This window comes from Paramisgurnus dabryanus, chromosome 15 (assembly GCF_030506205.2).
Source record: "Paramisgurnus dabryanus chromosome 15, PD_genome_1.1, whole genome shotgun sequence".
NCBI lineage: Eukaryota > Metazoa > Chordata > Actinopteri > Cypriniformes > Cobitidae > Paramisgurnus > Paramisgurnus dabryanus.
This window is the reverse complement of record NC_133351.1, coordinates 8,320,935-8,341,450: the sequence shown is the minus strand read 5'-3', so window position 1 is coordinate 8,341,450 and position 20,516 is coordinate 8,320,935. Positions and strand designations below refer to the sequence as shown.

General features: G+C 35.7%; 1 protein-coding gene across 2 annotated transcripts in view; it reads left to right on the top strand.

The window, feature by feature from the left end:
- ctdsp1 (CTD (carboxy-terminal domain, RNA polymerase II, polypeptide A) small phosphatase 1) overlaps positions 1–18,160 on the top strand; it is a 38,280-nt gene extending 20,120 nt beyond the window's left edge. Inside the window, exons 1-6 of one of the 2 annotated variants that reach the window (XM_065252141.1) lie at positions 347–3,725; positions 6,926–7,027; positions 12,477–12,533; positions 13,320–13,412; positions 15,009–15,194; positions 16,378–18,160. In XM_065252141.1, the coding sequence (XP_065108213.1) occupies positions 618–3,725; positions 6,926–7,027; positions 12,477–12,533; positions 13,320–13,412; positions 15,009–15,194; positions 16,378–16,506 (3,675 nt within the window). In that variant the 5' untranslated portion in view covers positions 347–617 and the 3' untranslated portion in view covers positions 16,507–18,160. Of the gene's footprint in view, positions 1–346; positions 3,726–6,925; positions 7,028–12,476; positions 12,534–13,319; positions 13,413–15,008; positions 15,195–16,377 lie in introns of those variants that run through there. The other variant, XM_065252142.2, reaches the window with a different exon arrangement.
- The last annotated feature ends 2,356 nt before the right edge of the window (positions 18,161–20,516 follow it).

Here is a 20,516-nt window from a genome sequence, read left to right as displayed (position 1 = left end):
AAATGATTATAAACATCACCAAATAACAGAAAATCCACTTTAAATGGACACTACGTTGATTTAACAAAATGAAAAGCTATCTGAATAATTCAATAAATCTTAAGAGCCTTTGCCAAAAATGTTTGGCACATATCCACGTTACCTTTAAGTAACTTATTATCCGAGAAATAAACATGACTGCGAACATCTACACGCAGATTGGGTGTCAAGACGCTCTAGGTGTCAGCTTCAGATTTATGCCTTACTTCAGCTTTTTATAGTGATTTGATATGCCAGGAGTTATTTGTCACGTCTCTGAAGCACCAAAAATAATCGGTACGTCTCCTGAAGGCGGGCTGGGAGCGGGGTTCAGTGAAGTCTCAACCTCTCCGTCATGTCAACGTGCACACTGCTGCTGGTGTCTGAGGCAGGCTGTGGGCTTACCAAATCCCTTCAGTTCTGTGAGCCCTCGCTGCAAGCACAATCTCTGACTCCAAACCTACGGGAGAATGCTTGGAGTGTTACCGATCTTCTGACCTTTGCCAATGTTTTGGAGAAAGCAAGTCTTTTGTTGAAAGCAACATCACAGAATACTTGGAATCTTCAGCTTTTTTATTTGCGAGCAGTCGGAAGGTCAAATGCCTGCTGAACTGTGCTTCGGTCCTTCTGAGGTCTCCAAACAAGGAGATCTTAAAAAACAAAGCCAGTCTTTGGAAGAAGCTGCTGAACTCTGTGCAGACTTTTCAGATGGAGAGACACCTATTCACACCTCTGTGCACCAGAAGGAAATTGGGTTAGACGAGTCTGATGGACTTTGCTATGAAAATAGTCAAATGAATGGTGAATATTCTGATCAGCACGATCAGTCTAGTTCATCCGGATATAGCTCATTGTTGGACAGCTGCTCTGAGCACAGTGAGTCTTTTGAAATGAGCACAGTTTCGGTTGACTTGGTTGAAATAAGCCAAGCTGATGAGTTTAACATGCCATTTGATCAAAGTGAGATTTCTGAAAAAGATGCTGAACAATTATTTTTATCTGAGATAAACCAAGATGATAGTGAGGATATTCAAGAAGATGATACAGAACAGTTACATTTACCTGAGAATGACATTAATATTTGTGATTGTATTCAAGACGAAGCAGAACAGTTGGATTTATCTGAGATGAACCCAGATGCTTATGAGTATTTTCAAGAAGATGAGACAGAACGGTTCAATCTATCTGAGACGAACTCAGATGCTTATGAGTATTTTCAAGAAGATGAGACAGAACAGTTAAATCTATCTGAGACAAACTCGGATGTTTACGGGTATTTACAAGATGATGACACAGAGCAGTTAAATTTATCTGAGATTAACTCTGATGTTTATGAGGATTTACAAGAAGGTGACACAGAGCAGTTACATTTATCTGAGATGAACCAAGATGTTTATGAGTATTTTCAAGATGATGATGAGGAACCGTTAAATTTATCTGATATGGACCCTGATCAAAATGAAGCTGTTGAGTCCTTTAGATTAGATCTTTCTGATAATGAAACCATTTCAGGATGTAATGCTGAATATGAAGGATCTTTATCTGAAGAATTCAGCCTGTCTGGTCAAAACATAGTAGCTGAACTGAACACACATAAAGAGTGTAAGCCAAATGATCAAAACAAGCCCGCTGAATACCATGACATACATTTTGATTCCCCGGATCTGTGTCAAGTCTCTAAACAAAGCAAGCTATCTGACCACTGTGTGTCCCTTGAGCAAACACGGGTTACTGGGCAAATGGACACCGCTGATGACAGAGCGACACTACACAGCCCAGACTGTTGCACTGAAGAGACCGTAGATTGTAGCCGGACATGTTGTGCCACTGAAGGTACTTCACAGAAACGACAGCTGTTTAAGCAGGAATGTAACCAACATTTTGAGCAAAACGAATCCTCTGAAGACCGTGCTGCATGTGTTGCAACTTTAGAACAATGCACAAGTTGTGGAGCACGCTTTGAGAAATGTGATGATCGGGAACAATGCAGTTCCTCTATGCCTACTAACCGGTCGGAGAGCCCACATCAAAGCCGACTTGCTGACTTGCCAACAGCACAGCGCTCTGTCTTTCACAGCTCTGAACTACCCAAAGAAACCCAGAGCAACAGTTCTGAAGTTAGGAAGCCATCTGCATGTGATGCCCTGTTTTCTGGCTCAATGGCAACTTTTGAGGCTAGGTGGCTCTCTCAGTTTCTTACAGATCTTTTAAGACACAATCAAGAGTCTGCAGATCTTGAGGTCAGTCAGTCCAGTGAAGATTTTAAAACTCCTGAATCTCATGCATGTTTAGAGCCTGAAGTTCGAGCTTTGGAAAACTGTGGGAAGTTGTGTAAAAAGTGTTCAGATAGTGAGCAAGGGATGAAACCGCAATGTTTTCAGCTTGATAGTGATGGGGAAAGAACCTTTGTACTCCACCCAAATGTTCCTAACTCTCTAGATGCAGAAACCAAAGGCTTTTCTTCAGATGAATCAAGTGAGGAAGAGTATTCAGACTGCATTGACAGTAAAAGTCAAGGAAGCTCTGAAACCGATGAATCGTTCACAAGTTTTGCTGATGAGTCAGAATCGTTTGAAATCTTCACAGATAAGGTAAAACATCTCAGCCTTACAGAGGATAATGATCAGTCACAAGATTACCCTGAAGATGAAACAACCTTTGACACATATACACAGGAAGCATTAGATGTTTGTGAGGAAGCACGTGAAATAGATTCTGAGGAACAGGACAGGAAAGTCACAGGACAGAAAAGTAGTAAATCATATGCTGAAGCTGTTTTGGTTGGACTCCCCTTTGATCCATGTCAGATCCATCAGTCTTGTGCTGATGAGGTCTATGAAACCGAAGCTTACGAGCCTAATTTAATTGGTGAGAATTGCTGCACGCTATATTCTGAAGAAGTCAAGGGCATTGAACCTTGGCACAAAAATGGAGAGCTCGTCGAACCTCTTGATGGTATGCTGGCACAAGTGTCTTGTGTTGCAGCTGTTGAAGGTTACAAACATCAAACACTACTAGAAAATTCTTTGGAAGATTTGTCCACAGAGTTCTGTTACCAAAAGTTTACGTATCATGAAGATGATACTCTCGAATTGCTTGATAAGGAACCAACATTGGGAATTGAGGACAGTCAGGATTTAAATGAGCTTAACGGATTTCAAAACGAGGAAATCAGAAAGGACACTGTAGTTGAAAATGAAGAGACCTTAACAGAAACCGAGGAGGCTCATGGACCTTTTTGTGGAGAGATTAAAACTTCCGAAGATGAAGACGGATCTCTGCTTGACTTTGAAGATGTTGTGGTGTGTGCTGAGGAACATGATACAAGCAAAGAGAATGATGATTATCAAGAACTCTTCAAAGATGAGTCAAAAGATAGTACTGCTGTTCTTGAGTTATCCGTCTCCGTTGGTCAGCAAGGTTCACTAGTGTCTCAAAATGAATCAAACGATAGCTCTGAAGTCCTTCATTCCCATGAAGTAGACCTATCAGAGCAAAGCGATCGAAGTGAAAAGCTAGAGCAGCTTATACATCAAGTTGCAAAAAATGAAGCATCTGAACATAGTGAGGAGGATGGGTTCATTAAAGTGTCTGATCAAAACACAACATCAGAGCAGACTGATTCCTCTGATGACAGTGAAGTGTCTGAAGATGAAGAGTATTCAGAGTTCTGCGAATGTGAATTTTGTGTTCCACCCACAGATCAGGTACCGTGTAGTTTTAATCACTTAGAAGTCACTTGCTTGTAAATTATTGTAGAATTTTATATAAGTGACGACTGATTAGTTTTGTGTAGGTGTATTTTTTAAAGGGTACTGCCCCAGTGACAACTAGGGACTATTTTTGACCATGTTTTACGACGGTGTAGACCAGGGCTGCGTCTGAAACTGCATACTGTGACAGTATGTACTGAATGAGATGAAGTACCTAGTTACCGACCGTTAAAACAGTAGGTACTGTATAGTATGAATCCTGGTAGTATGAATGAGATTCGGAAGTACTACATTTGCCATGTTGATACATCATCATGTGACATACGTCGTTATCACGTCATGTCATACCAGAACGAATACAGCAGCATCGCAGCTTTCCGCCATTTCTTAATATGACGACGACGCTTCTTGTTCTTCATTGGATAACTCTTCTCCCGGGGGATCATGGGATAGTGAAGTGTCCGTTGTATGCACACTTCAAAATCTAACCAGAAGTAGTAGGTCATCCAGGTACTTTTCGCCTACTGTTTTTGGAATACTACGAATTCGGACATACTTCTCACCTCACCTACTGCTTTTCGCCTACTATATAGTATGGAAGTAGGCGGTTTCGGACGCAGCACAGGTGTCTCCAACCCTGCCCCTGGTGAGCTACCGTCCAGCTCCAACACACCTGTCTGTAATTATCTACCTAATCAGCAACCCTGAACACCTTTGCTTAGCTGCTTCAGCTGTGCTGGAGCTAAAATCTGCAAGACTGTAGCTTACCAGGAGCAGGTTAAGAGACCCCTGGTGTGGACGAAATGTTGTTCTTGTAAAGCATGTCTTGTTAAGCATCTATGCTGGCTTTTGTGCTTGCATCTGTGTACAGTCTTTTGCCAAACATTACTGACTTCTTAGTTCTTGCTTTTAAATTTTATATAAGATAAAGTCAGTAGCAACAGAACTAAATAAAGCATGCATGCAGGATTCTTATTCCAAGTCACATCTGATTATGTTATTTAAATCAGAGTAGTCTCCATCCTCTTTGACCTGGAAATGAACTCCAAAGCCAAAGTCACGAGCTATGTTACTCTGTAGCTGTAGGGCAGAGTTAGTTTCAGGTTCTGTGTACTGTGTCCAGTTGGGTGTGAAGATTCGTGCAGGTTTGTAACCATAGCTGATGTCGGTCACTCGATCTTCACTCAGTGAAATGTTTGCTCTCAAAGAGCCACTTACACACCTAATTAGGGATGGGCGGCATAACCAAAATCTGCATTACAAGTAATTTTACATTGTGTAAATACAATAATGTTTTGTGTAGTACAGCAAATAAATTGTTTATATAATAAATATTTTATTTAAACAAAATAATAATGCAACCAAATATGAAGATACTCTTTTTACTCACCCACATGCCATCCTAAATGCATAAGACTTTCTTTCTTCATTTAAACACATAAGGTATTTTATACTAAAATGATGTCAAATGAATATTTCTACTTATGGGGCTCAACAAGCTCAGAAAAAGCACATCCATCAATCATTTAAGTAATTCGACACTCAAGTGGGTTATATATGTTTTCTGAAGTGCATAGTTTAGTTTTTTAGCTTATTTAGTGATCGATATGCAATGTATTATTGTAAGCATGCATATCAGCATGTTAAATTAAAATATGGAGGTACATTGATAACTTCAAATCTCATTAGTTCCTGCATGTCTCATGATGAAACTTGCATATGACAACACATGAGAATATGGGTTGGTGACAAAAACAATTTGGCAAGATGAGAAATAAAAAAAAACATTTAAAAAAAGCATGCATCAGGTTTATTTCAATGCACAGTGTATTTGTTAATTTTATGCAATAAAAAATTACATTTGCACCATTTTTAGGAAAGTTAAAACTGAATGGATTGAAAATGTCAAATGGTGTAACCCCCAATTGCACCAAAGAATGAGAAATATGAAATAATTTATCCACCTTGATTATCAAAATCAAAAAATATTTTATATATATATATATATATATATATATATATATATATATATATATATATATATATATATATATATATATATATATATATATATATATATATATATACACACATATATATACATATATATATATATATATATATATATATATATATATATATATATATATATATATATATATATATATATATATATATATATATATATATATATATATATTAAATTATTCATATATTTATATTTTAATTTAAAAAATACTATTTACACCAACTGACACAGCCCAGTTAAACCACATTGACATTTGTTGCAATTATCCCCCAAATATTCTTTTAAAATCCTCAAAAAAGAGAATGTATGCAAGTAATCTGCAAATTTATTTTGAAATGTTAACCCTTTTACATTTAATTGAACCATACGGACACAAAATAATTAACGTCACGTCATTGACCCGAATATCAGTAATTACATATTAACCCACTGGAACCATTTGGATTACTTTATTTACAGGGATTACATCTGGGATGGGTGAGGGTAAATAAATTAAGATAATTTTCATATTTGGGTGAACTATTCCTTATAATATTTACACAGTAAGTAAAGTTAATATACAAATGAATAGGTTTCATGTTGTATAACATCTGGGTTACATATACAAACCACCTGTGACCACACGTCACTTGAGTTCTATATTTATATGCATTACGTGGTGACTGTAAACAACATGCAGCAGTTTAGGAAATATTTATGGTGGGATCTTTAATGGTTGATAATAGGGATGGTCTGATCAGGATTTTTTCAGCCTTTACCAAGTACCCGATTTCTTATAAACATGATCAGCCGATACAAAGTACTGATTTTGATTCTTTAAGATGTGATGTAAGCTCATTTTTCAGATAAAGTAACACCATAGCCTTTGTTATATTATGTGCGGCAATTAGATATGTTATTATATTGTTATACACACTTATGTTGTCCATTGCACATGTATACACTCATAAAGCTCATCCAATCATAAACTAGATTTCAAATACATTTAAATAATCAATTATGATGTTTATCACAGATATACAATTGCATTCTTTATTAATCTGTTACTTAATTTTGTTTTGCTTAATAATATGTGCAACGTAAGAAACTGTTTTGTTTTACCATCAAATGTTCCTCTTATAAACCCCACCACAGCGTTTTATTTACTAAGGAATTTTTATTACAGGTCCCAGCCAAACCACTTCTTCCCCAAATAAAGTCTAAAGATGTAGGGAAGATCTGTGTGGTGATTGATCTGGATGAAACACTAGTCCACAGTTCATTTAAGGTAAGTCAATGTGTTGATCCCTCTTTTTCCAACAGTTCATTACTGGCAGTGGGTGAGAATAAACTCTGTCACATGATGTGTGCTGTTGGCATCTCAGATCATGGTTATTGGATACACAAGACTCAAATGTTACAGCTAAACATTTAACACCATTGCGCATAGGCCACATTCACATCACGGATGTATTGTGAGGAATCCGATTTTACAGCTTTAATTTGCTTTGCTTGAGCTTGATGTGAAATCCACACAACAACATAGAAACATTCCATTTTCTCCTTCAAAATTTTTTTATTGAAATGGTTTCAACCAATTAAATGCCCGTTTGCATTGTAATGTAAAGATTGGTTGCATGCATTATTGTAAAGGAAGCATGCATATCACGACAACGTCCTATGTAATGAGAACAAAGCTTTATTGCAAATGTTAAACATTTGTAATTTACTTTATAGTTAGCAGAAAACACAGCAATATGCTCATGCTCGTGCACACAGCCGCCTCTCAAGATGCTCATAACAAGTGACAGACCGAGTTATTTTTCACAACTTAATTATTACACATAAATGTTCAGATACACACACAGCTATGCTTAAATGCCTTGGTGACATATACTTAAGGAATAGGCTATTGAACCAACTAAGTGTGCCTGTAATATGGTATTAATGTTATAATTTCATGAAAACATTTGCAGTCTTTTCAACAACATACACAATGATGGTATGAAGGCAATAAAATTATTTACACTTATTACATAAATTGAAATTTTGTTAATTGTTATATTCAAAGGATAGTTAAATCAAAAGAAAATAATTAATAAATTATTATTTTCATTTTAATATTTTTATATTAAATATAATATATATAATGTGTGTATATATATATATATATATATATATATATATATAATGTGTATATATATATATATATAATGTGTATATATGTGTGTATATATGTTTATGGGTGGTTCCTGCTCTTTTTTGTTATTATTAATATAATTGTTATAATAAAAAAAAGAGTCAGAATAAAAAAAAAATCAAAGCATTGAAAGTGTCTTAATTTTGACATTAATTTTCATTTTACAGCAGACATATCGGTTCAAAATATTGGTTATCGGTCTACTCGATCTGTAATAATCGGTATCAACATCGGCCTTAAAAAACACATATCAGTCAACCTCTAGTTTATTTGTCACATACACAGTTATACACAAGATACAACTTGCAGTGAAATGTAGGTCTAGTCAACTTTTTTTAGACTGTGCATGTAATAACATTATTTTTAAAAAGTCGTCATAATAAAATTCAGATGACCCGGTGCATATTTGAGTCCGTCTTAAATGAAACGTATCACATGACCACAAGTGTTGTCTTATTAAACTTGGTGTTTTTGAAAAATTTGTCTTGACATTTTATGTTTTTACAAACATGTTTACATGCTTCAATCCGTTTATGGATGTGTTTCTTGCTGCATAACATAATCAGAATGTAATGTGCAAAATTTGGAAAACCAGACAGGAATGTTATTGTCCCACAGTGACAATTTGTTATTCCTTGTCTAGTTTCATTTTGTTCGATATTTGTGCAAGCACTTTTCTTAAGCTCACTGTAAGAGAGTTAATTCGCACATAAAAAGGAAGTTTTGTAATTATTTACTCAATTAGAATATTTTTTTTCGGTGAAACACAAAGGGAGATTTAAGGTGCCGTTGTTTTGTGTTTTTTATGAGATTTTAGAGCTGCAGTAGATAACATTTCTGTCTGTTCTTTACACAAAGCTATTGTATAGCTTCAGATTTATTAGGTGAATGATTTCAATTTGATCATTTTGGAGTGATTTTATTGTACAGTTCAGCCGGTCAAGAAAAAATCTTTAGCATTTACCTCCACAACGGCATAATGTTACTGCATTGTATCTGTGAATATAGGTCACACTGTCCTGACATCTTTATAACATATAACCCTGGTTTAAGATCTTTTAAAGATCACTGTTGTAGTTTATAGCAGTATAAAAAAATGGCTGAATGTTAAAATTGTGCTTGATGGGTGTTTGCACATTAACCTCAGTAACAACATATTGTTAATTACTGATCCAGTCACCTGCAAAACACATACACATCTTTTTAAAGAAACAACTTTAACACAAAAAATCTGTCATGCTTTTCTGTTTTTTTTTTTTTTTTTTTTTTTTAGACAGTTGTGGTCTGTTTTGTTTTAAAACTATTTTTGAAAGTGTCTTTAAAGGAATAGTTCACCCGAATATGACATTTCTCCCATAATTTACTTGCCCTCATGCCATCCCAGATCTATGACTTCCTTAACTCTTTCACCGCCAGCGTTTTTAAAAAAAGTTGCCAGCCAGCGCCAGCGTTTTTCATGATTTTCACAAAAGTTTAATGTCTTCCAGAAAATGTTCTTCTTCAAATATATAAACATACAATATACCAAATGAAAGAACAGACCCTCTGCTTTCAAACAAAAAAAACCTCATTTCATCCTACCTTCAGTAGTTCTTTTGTAATCAGCTTTTGAATATGGGTAGGTTTCTGCAAAAACACCACATTTTGAGCAAAAAGCAGAGATAATTCCATTTTTGTGACGGACTTTTCATAGAGATCCCATTCAGAGCGATCTTTAAAACAGACACGGACATGCAGCCGCTTGCCATAGGGCAATACTTTCGGGTTTAAAAAGTGGCGGAAGGGCGGTAATAATAATAAGTAATTGCGGTAAGACGGAAAATCTCGTCATTGGCGGGGAAGCGTTTTCTCTTAATTGACGAGATATCTCGTCAATGGCGGTATAAGAGTTAAACACAGGGTTGAACACGAAAAATATTTTTTAAATTAAAATACCGTCCTCGTATTGGTTCTTACATGTCTTATGACAGCACACATATGATATCATATGACATGAATGAACCAATGAGATTGTGTCATTAATGTGGCATCATATTTGAACTTAGCGTGCTAAGCTGTGTTTCCATAATTACACTAAAGCTAGACGGATATTTCTGTTTTTACGCATATGCGAGGGTCCATGTACATTATGTCATCAGAATAGTATGCGCGCATTCCACGTGCACCACTGGATTTTTGTAACCGCATGTACGTTTTTCTTTTTTATGCCTAAATCGCACATGTGGGTATAGGAGAATGCCCCATTTAGATATCATCCTATCGTCAGCCTGTGAGATTACCGATAAACGATAGTGTCGGGGGGTGGGGCAGTAGTTTGCTCATTTATCTATTTGTTCATTTTCACTTTTTTATGAAAAGTCACTTGATTGGTGGACAAAAAAGAAGCAAGGGCAACACTGTCATTATCGCAATCTTCTTAAAACTGATGCCATTAGTCCATCCGCGTCATTAAGGACAGGTGTTCTAAAATTTCTTTCGTGCCAGGGAGTGGGAACTACAAACTTGCTGGTTTTAACCGGCTGCACACCTAACAACCACTCTAGTGCAAGGAAGTGCCGTGCGTATTACAAGTTTAGGTGCTAGAAGGAGTCCATGCCGTGCGCATTCAGGACAGAGCAAGAGTCCAAGATGTGGGCATTGAGTCCACGTACGCCCACAAACCCTCTCATGCGAGGAAAAGCATGCAAGGCGCATGTTAATGTGAAACTAATAATAACCAATCGCCAGCTATTGTCATGAAGGCCTGCTATTAAGGGCGATTTATAGTCGTGCGTAGGTCCTACGGCGTAGGTTCCGCGTCGGTTTTCATTTATACTTTTGCGTCGTCCTCCGCGTCGAAATGCAAACACACGCGAAACCGCTGGTTGGCAGTATCCACGCGTGTAGCCACAGTAGCAGCACGACCATCAGAGAAGAAGAAGCTTGGCAAGTTAACCCACAAACGAAGAAGAAATAGCAACTTGTTGTGTATAATTTGAGAAGACCAGCAATGATGGAAGTAAATAAACAAACAGCGACTTTTGTTGCAGTTTGAGTTAAATCACTCCTCAGCTTTGCTCATCTTTGTTTTCACCGTCTCAAACGGATATACCTATGACGCAGTTTTTTTACCTGACGGGAGGGGTTCTGGTGGACCAATCACAGCGCTTGCGGTATGCGTAGAGCCGACGCGCTGTTAGAAATTTTGCGAGGTGCGCGCCAGGCTACGCAGAGCTACGCACAGGCTACGGATAGCCTACGCACGACTATAAATTGCCCTTTAGCAATATGTCTGACAATTGTTAATACATGATACTATCATCTATCGCCACAACAATTGAAGTTTAATGCTTTCCAGAAAATGTTCTACTTTAAATATAGACGGTTTCGCAAGTAACAACATAAACAAGCGGCTTTTGTGGAAACACGCGTCTGGTCGGAACTTTACTTCCGGTTTCTGTTTGTTTAATAGTCTGACTAGTTGCTAAACTGAACTGTTGAACAAGTAACAAATGTTTTAGTTTCCTAGGTAATCTATGTGTTGTTTATTTTGCTTGTTATATAAATAAACTACTTTAAAAGGACTTTGTTATTTATTCTTAGCGGATAATTTAGTTTACCGGAAGTTGCATGTTTACCATGAAAGCCGCTTGTTTATGTTGTTACTGCTAAAACCATCTATATAAACATACAATTTATCAAATGAAAGAACCTTTTAACAAACAACAACAAAAAAGTTTCATCCTATCTGCATTTGTTCTCTTTTTATCACCTCTCAAATATGACTGGGTATAATTGCAATTTTTGGTCAAGGACTTTTGTTAGAGATCCGATTTATCAAACATACACAGAGTATTTACTGCTTTTGGAGCCGTAGATGATTTAGTGTTTTATAAGTTGGGTAAGAGTGCCACCTAGTGGATAATAGCGGAAATATGGATTGCCGTATAAACTCTGCATAAAAGTAAAAAAAGCTCGAAATAGTAGGTCATCCAATTATGTTTCGCCTACTGTTTTTTAATGCTATAAGTTTGAACATGCTACTCGTATACTCCATACAGATTTTCACCTACTATATAGTATGGGAGTAGGCGATTTCAGACACGCCATAGATAAGCAAAATATTTTTGAATTATAATAAATAAATTAAATTAAATTAAAAATATAAATTAATAAATACATAATATAAATGTTTGCAAATGTGCTTTTACTTTAGAAGACGTATATTAGACATTTCATATAAGTAAAGGTGTAACAGTACATGGTGCGATTCTGCTTGCTATGCATTATGGTGAAATGCCGCTACATCCAAAAGCCAGAGGGCACTCTTGTGCAGAAACTCAATATGCGCCACAGAAGAAAAAACATAACACAGGCAGTTTTTAGACACAGCCACAATGTATCCCATTATCGTTACACCCCACCATATAAGACACTCTTTGGGATCTTTGGGTGAACTATTACTTTAGCTTGAGATCAAATAAACATTAGTGCCATTCCTATATTTTTTCCTCACAATAATTTTAATATTAATATTTAATTGTTTATTTCCTTGCAGCCAGTGAACAATGCCGACTTTATCATTCCAGTGGAAATTGATGGAACTGTACATCAGGTGAGCCTCAAGTGTCATGGTTGTGATTTGATAACTGATGTGTGCAGAGCGAGGGAATGATGTAGTTGTAACCTATGACCTTTGCATTGTATCGTCACGGCAGCAAAAAAGTGGAACAGAGCTCTTTCAAACAAGCATTTTTTTCTGTTTACATGTGCTTGCTTAACATGAATGTTGCTGTCTGACAGTATCACATCCATCTCAGCTGATGGCTCAGAGCAGCAGGTTGCTATTTTGGTGCTGTGACGAAACCGAGAAACCCTGACAGGATTCTGAGAACTCACAGGCCATAAATCTTTCCTCAAAATGCACCTTCTGCTCTCCTTCGACAGTACGACGCCTTGGTCCTTTAAAGGGCAACCACAAGACATTACGCCAGGATTTTCAAGATGTCTGACCAACTCCGGCTTTGGCCTGGTTCAAGTAATCCAGGATAGGCTTGTGATGTCAGGAAAGCCTATTCGGGATAACTTGGGTCAGGAAGGAGACCACCAGCTTCATAAATGAGCTTCGCTGACCCAGTTTTATTTTGTAAATCGAGTCGTTTTAGAACGTCTCGTAAAAGTTGATCGCTTTGCAATCGTATCAAGCCAGTCATTAACTGAAGTGTCAACCGTAGAATCAATCTTGTTTATTTAGTAATAAATCTACTGCTGGAATGGAGAAAGCATTGCATGCATGTGACCTAACTCGGTCTCAGGTTTTTGATCTCAAGTTGGTTTTCTCTTACAGCCGCAAGCTGTGAAAATCTTAGTTTTAAAGTTTCTTTTCTCTGTCCAAATGTAGGTGTATGTTTTGAAGAGACCTCACGTGGATGAGTTCCTCAAGCGAATGGGTGAAATGTTTGAGTGCGTGTTATTCACCGCAAGCTTAGCCAAGGTAAGAAGTGTTAAAGGAAATTTGCACTATGCAAGGTATTCAAATGTATGTTTATTAATAGGTGGCCTTTAACATCGTTTACTGTAGCACTAGCAGTAAAGTTTTATAGGTGATTCCCACATCATTTTCAAATGGATATCACAAGAAGTAATGGAAAAGTTTATATGTTTTAAAGTGACCCTTAGATTGTATTGTCTAAAAGCATTGGACTCCAACATGATGCCCACCTGTGAGTTGCCCCCCAAAGCACATTTAATTAATAGCCTCAATTGTAGTATTTATTTATTACATATGTTTATATTAGTTTGGCTTGTTTTTAGGGATGCTTTTTTTGCCGATACCAATTTAAACAGGCAACCATTGGCCGATACCGATATTAAACACTTGTATACAATACTATACAGTTAGCCTATTAGCTAGATTATTTCTGCATCAAATTATTTTTACTAAACATGGATCTATTTAACATTCAACTGGCCAACATAATAAGAAAGGCTCAAAGTAAGTTTTCCAAGATTTTGAAAAAGCCCGGACCGCCAACATTTTTCTGAAATACTCTGACCGAATTATTCACGTGAATGAGTAATTCCTCACGTTATTTACTACTTGATTTACAATTTGTCCCCAATCTAGGGCTTCATAACAACTAATCGCAACTAATCGTTTGCAGAGTAAAAGTTTTTGTTTACATCATATATGTGTGTGTATTGTGTATAAAAATTACGTATATAACTGTAATTAAGTATATAATATAATTGTAAACACACATGCATGTGTATATATTTTAAGAAAAAAAGTGTATATATTAAGTAGTCATATTATATATAATATAAATTATATATAAATATAAAAATGTATATACACGTTTATATTTTTTTAATATACACATGCCTGTTTGTGTATTTATATATACACCTAATTATTATATATGTAAACAAAAACTTTTATTCTGCAAACGATGCAGCCCTTCGCACGTCTGACAAAGTATAATTTGTACAGATTTTATTTTTTTTGGGAAATATTTAATTATTTTGAAAATTATAAAAAAAAGATTGATTATGCAACAGACATGCAATTTATTGCCTTTCTCATGCTATTGCCGATATGCCAATGGTTTAAAATTCATCACAAATCTGCCGATACATATCGGTGGCCGATACCATCGGTGCATCACTACATCTTTATGAATGTTAACATTTTAAACAATGATAAAACATATCAACAAGTAAAGTTAAATAAAATAAAATCAACAAGTAAAACCAAAAAGTTTTGAGTATACTATATCAAAAAAGTAACCCTCCAGATTGTTTTATCATTGTGGTAGCCCCTTGCTCAAAAAAGGTTGAAGACCCCTTTCCATTGTTGACAAGGGAGTGCAAAACATTTAACTGTACCTTTAAAGGTACACAATAGGTTGTATATTAAGCTGTTTTGTATACCTGTAAAGGTACAAAGAAACTTTTGTTAAACAGAAAGAAATATTCAAGGTTCTTGATGAAACCATGCAGTCAAAATGTTTTTTCTATGGCATCATCTTTCTTTTTTTAAAGTGAACTCTTTTTTCCGTCTAACCATGTGTCTCGTTCCCTCTGCCAGTATGCTGATCCCGTCTCAGACCTGCTGGACAAGTGGGGTGCTTTCCGAAGCCGTCTTTTCCGGGAATCCTGTGTGTTCCACCGCGGAAATTATGTCAAGGACCTAAGCCGTCTAGGCAGGGATCTCGACAAAGTCATCATAGTGGACAACTCACCAGCCTCGTATATCTTCCACCCAGATAATGCTGTACGTCTCAGTATTACCCCCTTGCATTGTTTTGCAGTTGAAATTAACAATATGTGATCCTGCCTTTGAAAACCACCTAAAGTTATTTTTTTGCTACATAAATAATCCTACATCCCTACAAGGGATAATGTATAGGCAGCAGGTTGTTATCTAAAGGGGCTTATTTTGTGACAACAACGTCTGCCTGTACATTATCCCGCTTATTACATGGCTATTTACCTCATAAGTAAGGTAAGGAACATTACATTTTGATTTGAATATTTTATTTCCTCATCTTTAATGAATACAGACCTTCCGTGAGGAAAATGCGCTTACTTTCGGTAAGATAAGACAAGACATTAAAATGTCACAAACACACTATTTGGTTTAATGATTTGTAAATATAATGCCGGATGTGTTATTAAGAGACATATTTATATTTAATATTGAGTAATGTTAAACTGTACCTTTCAAAATTATTTGCAGCATCCAGGTTATTGTGTGTTATTAGTTTTGAGCTGTAGTTATCCGGAAAAAAAGAACCTTGGAATGTCGTGACTATTTTCCGGACTATAAGTCAGACTTTTTTCATAGTTTGGCGGGTTACTGGAACTTCTAGTCAGGTGCGACTTATACATCAAAATTATTTCATATGAACCAAGAGAAACCATTACCGTCTACAGCCGCGAGAGTACAAAATATGCCGCTTCTGTTTTTATGTAATTCAATGGATTTAGTGATTTAAAATGATTTCGGGACCTTTTCGAACTTGATTCGCATTGTCGTGTTAATTTAGCCTATTCAGCCTCCCAGGTATGTTCTATATGTAAATAACTGATAATGTTACGTTAACATGTACAGACACCTATTTAGCCTGCTGTTCTGTTTGCCTATGTTTAGTTGCATAACTTGCCTTTCCAGATTAAATGTCTGTTCTTCGGGTTGGATTTTGTGAATTCATTTTCTAAATAAACGCAACGTATAGTCCAGTGTGACTTATATACGTTTTTTCCTTTTCAAAACGCATTTTTGACTTATGGGACTTATACTCCGGAGCGACTTATAGTCCGGAAGGTACGGTAATAAAATGTAAAGAACATTCAGTGACTAATGCTGCGTTTACTTACTGATGTAGTATATACAGTGTATAAAGGTAGTAAATACCTTCATGCTTTTGACAGGAAGTCTCCTTTGTTTCGTTTAGGTACCTGTAGCTTCCTGGTTTGACGACATGGCCGACACGGAGCTGTTGGATCTCATCCCTTTCTTTGAGAGACTGAGTAAGGTGGATAATGTCTACACTGTGCTCAAGCAGCAAAGGACTACTAGCTAGTATGACACTATGGGCAGCTGTCACTATGGGGCCAGGGAGGCTGCTGGGCTCGGAGCACCACGCTGCTTCCCTCTAACAGGACCAGCCATTAGCTCAGTCCTCGTCACCTACCTACCCAGAATTCCATTCACAGGATGTTTGATGGAGAATAGGAAGTGGAATAACTGTGAAGGACTGCTTTATCAAATGCATAATTAAAGGAGCTGATTGATTGTTGTAACACTTGAATGGGTGAATCTCAAAATAAAAGATGTCTTGGTTATATTTAACCCCAAATTATAAACGATGCAAAAAATCTAGTAATCATTCTAAACACTGCAATCGAAACGAAACCGTTTATTTAAATTGTAAAGAAAGTATTTATACATCAAGGTAGTATTTGTTGCACTGCCTATAATTTATGTTAATGAAATACTGTATTACAGTAATATTGAAATGAATAACCATTAAGCAACATGTGCTTTGTTTTTACAAATACATCTCCCTGTTTGTGGGGTAAAACGTAACCTGGACATGTTTTCAAGAGACTAACCCGATTATGTGTTGTTTCAGTATCAAGATTGAGGGAAGCCCTGTTATAATGAAACAAGTTCATTGTCCTCTTTGGTTGGTGGTTTGAGAAGATCTGATGTAAGAACATAACTACATTTCGTACCTTCCTCTTCTTGGGCTTTATTTTGAGCTAAACTTCCCTCATTCCCTGTGTTTCATGAGTTAAGTGCTCACATACAGACAAAAAACATGAATGGCAATCATCATATAGAAAACCATGCTGTATTTTTTAATCTAGCCAAAACTTTATTCATTGAACTTTGAAGATTTTACTATTTCATAAACCCAAAATCATGTTTGTGATTTACGAAACTCGATTTCTTAATCGGGCATGAAAAAGACCTGATGATACAATCAACCAGCACGTCAAGTTTCACAAAGCAGAAGATTTAAGGAAGGGAAATAAACCCTGTGCCTGTTTTCACTTTGAAAGTTGCGCTGATGCATCTTTTGATTTACATACAGTATGCTATTTTTATCTTTATCGTGGCCTTAAAATTACGGTAGCAAAAAATGTGGTCTTATTTACAAAATCAGTATGTGTCATACTGCATAGTTTTAAATTTCATTCAGTATGCCATTTGTGTGTCTATATTAATCAAAACAAGTAAAAAAAAAAAACTGGAAACGAACCCTGATCGTTCAGCGAAAGCAGAAATTCAACTTTCATGCTTTTATTCTCCACAAAGCTGTCAGATGGGCAAACTGGTTTATTGAGAAAGTGATGTGGGCATTGGGTGGCCCCCGTTAACGTGCAGTGCCATTTAATATGGACGTATATGTTCATGTGGATGTATACTTGCTCAGCACTATCCTAGTTGATTTGTTTTGCAAGTGCCTTTAATGATGTAAAAAGTAATGGTGGTTATGTTTATGTGTCCAGGAAGTGTGAAATGGTAAATTATGGTTTTTAATACTGCCGTTTTGTCAATTTACACAGTGTTTGCCTTTTTAAATATAGGTATGGTGATGATGACACAACTTTTGCCATCTTTCTATAATTGTGATATTAATGAAAAGTGCTGTGCCATGGAGAGAGAAAAACATTTTGTTATTCATAAAGGCTTAAAGAGCGGCTCGAGTGACATTTGATTCTTGAAAAGCACAATTTTGTTTGTTTTTTGTACTTGAATCTCACCCTGTATTCTTGGTATTATTTTCAATAGTATTTGAATGTACAGTAACATGATTTGTGTAGCAAGTTCTTTGGATCAATGTTTGGACGACTAACTGTTGAACATAAATCATATCGAAAGGTACTCATCAAAATATGAAAAAAAATAATAAGATCCAGCATTCCTTAAAATCCACTTTTCACTTTCTGAAGAGAAATGAAAAACAAACTGAACTTCACAAAATGTATATGATGATCCAGTTGAAGACGTGTTACTTGAATCGTACTTACTGAGGTCTGGCTGTTAATCAATATCTGCCTAACATTTCACACTAGCTAACTTATGCAACAGGACCAGCCCAGTGTCATGTTTCCTTGGTTACGTAATAGTGTTGGTGGTGCTTGTTTCGTATAATAAGCTCCCTTTGCAATATTCTTGCACATCTGAGCTTGAAGCTTAATGTTGAACCAGAAATGTACCAAACTGATTTTGACAAATTTGAGATACTGGGCAAGAAGAATTAAGGCTTAGGTTGGGTATGATGTTTTACCATTATAGTTCACCCCAAAAATGCAAATTCTGTTTTAATTTACTTCTTATGTTGTTCCACACCTCTATGAGTTTCTTGTGTTAAACACAAAAGAAAATATTTTGATAAATTATGATAACTACACAGTTGACGATGCCCATTGACTTCCACAGTAGGATAAACAAATTTAACAAGATATTTACTTTTGTGTTCAACACAATTAAACTCATAAAGGTTAAGAACAACATTGTTAAGGGGAGTAAATGATGACACATTTTGGATGAACTGTCCCTTTAAAATAATAGTACCCAGGTATTTAATAACTAAAACATTGAAGCTGTGGATCTATTAATTATTTTAGTAATTATTGCTCCCTCTAGTGTTAGACACTGGACATACAGTATCTACTGTACAGAATTATTGTTTATCTAGTATTTTCCAAAGGTAACACAATGCCGTCTTATATGCATATTAATCTTTAACAAATTTAAATGAAGTATGTAGGTGTAAGAACGTGATCTTAGAAATCCCACTTGATAATTTGGGATGAATCAAAACTAAACTACATTCTAAATGGTGAAATGTTTCAACCGGACATACCCAACTGTTAAAGTTAACTTAAAAAAATCCATATTTCACATAACCATGGTTTAAAACAACCTAAGTTAAGTTAAATCAAGCAGTTGGGTTTGTGCATATTTTATCAAACTTAAGAGCATACAAGTTGCCCGATGACAAAAGCTTTGGTTACACTTTACTTGAATGGGTGTTTATAAGACTGAAATGACACTTTTATAATCATGACATATAAGGTGTCATGAACATGAAGGAGATTTTATGCACATTTATGACGACTGTCATTAAGTGTCATTTTTATTTATATCATTTTAATGCAAAGATGACATTGTTGGAATTGTCATTTTTATGACAACTTGACATAAACAAATACTTCATATCTTGTCATAAATCTGTAATAAACATGACATAGCAGAATAATTATTAAGAAACTACTTAGAAACATTACATTAAACTGTAATTTAAATGTCATTAAGTGTTAATACTATGTCAAATAATTATAAATACCTTAACAAAATGCAACAGACACCTCAAAATAGTATACTTAAAGCAACACTATGTAGTTTCCAAGTAAAAATGACTTGCAGCTCCCCCATGTGGTTGAAAAGCGCAACAGTGCCTGGTATCAGACACTCTTCTGCAGGCAGGGGGAGGGGCGGGGCTGTGTTTCCTACCCTCCACCGCCACTTTCAGAGTGTGCTTGTAGCAGCTAGGAGGCTGCTCAGGTTGCAGCAACAGTACAATTTGTCCAGTTAAAAGTTGTTCTATCACTGAAATAATTTTAGAGTCATTATTTAAAGGTAAAAAAAACTACATAGTGTTGCTTTAACTTTGTGAACATACATAATAAAAACATAAATAAATACATAAAAAACTGACAAATACTTGTTAAAGTCTTACCAATTTTTTTGTAAACTATATGACCAAATTAGATCAGTTGCATTTAAAATGTTCCTTAACCATTCTCTGAATATCATCCAGGGAGAATTATCTTCTGTTTTAATTAACACACATACTTTTTGGAATACCAAGATCATCCAAACAGTAAAAAATAAGTACGTAAAGGTTTCTGCTTTGTTGTTAGATTTTGAAACAAGTTTAAGATGTACATGTCTCATCATTGCAGTGCATATATATTTCAGCACTGTTATAATATGTTCATAGAAAATAATGATAAAAAATATATATTTTTTTATAATTTCAAATAGCTGAAGACAAATTCAAGTTGAGACTAGAAG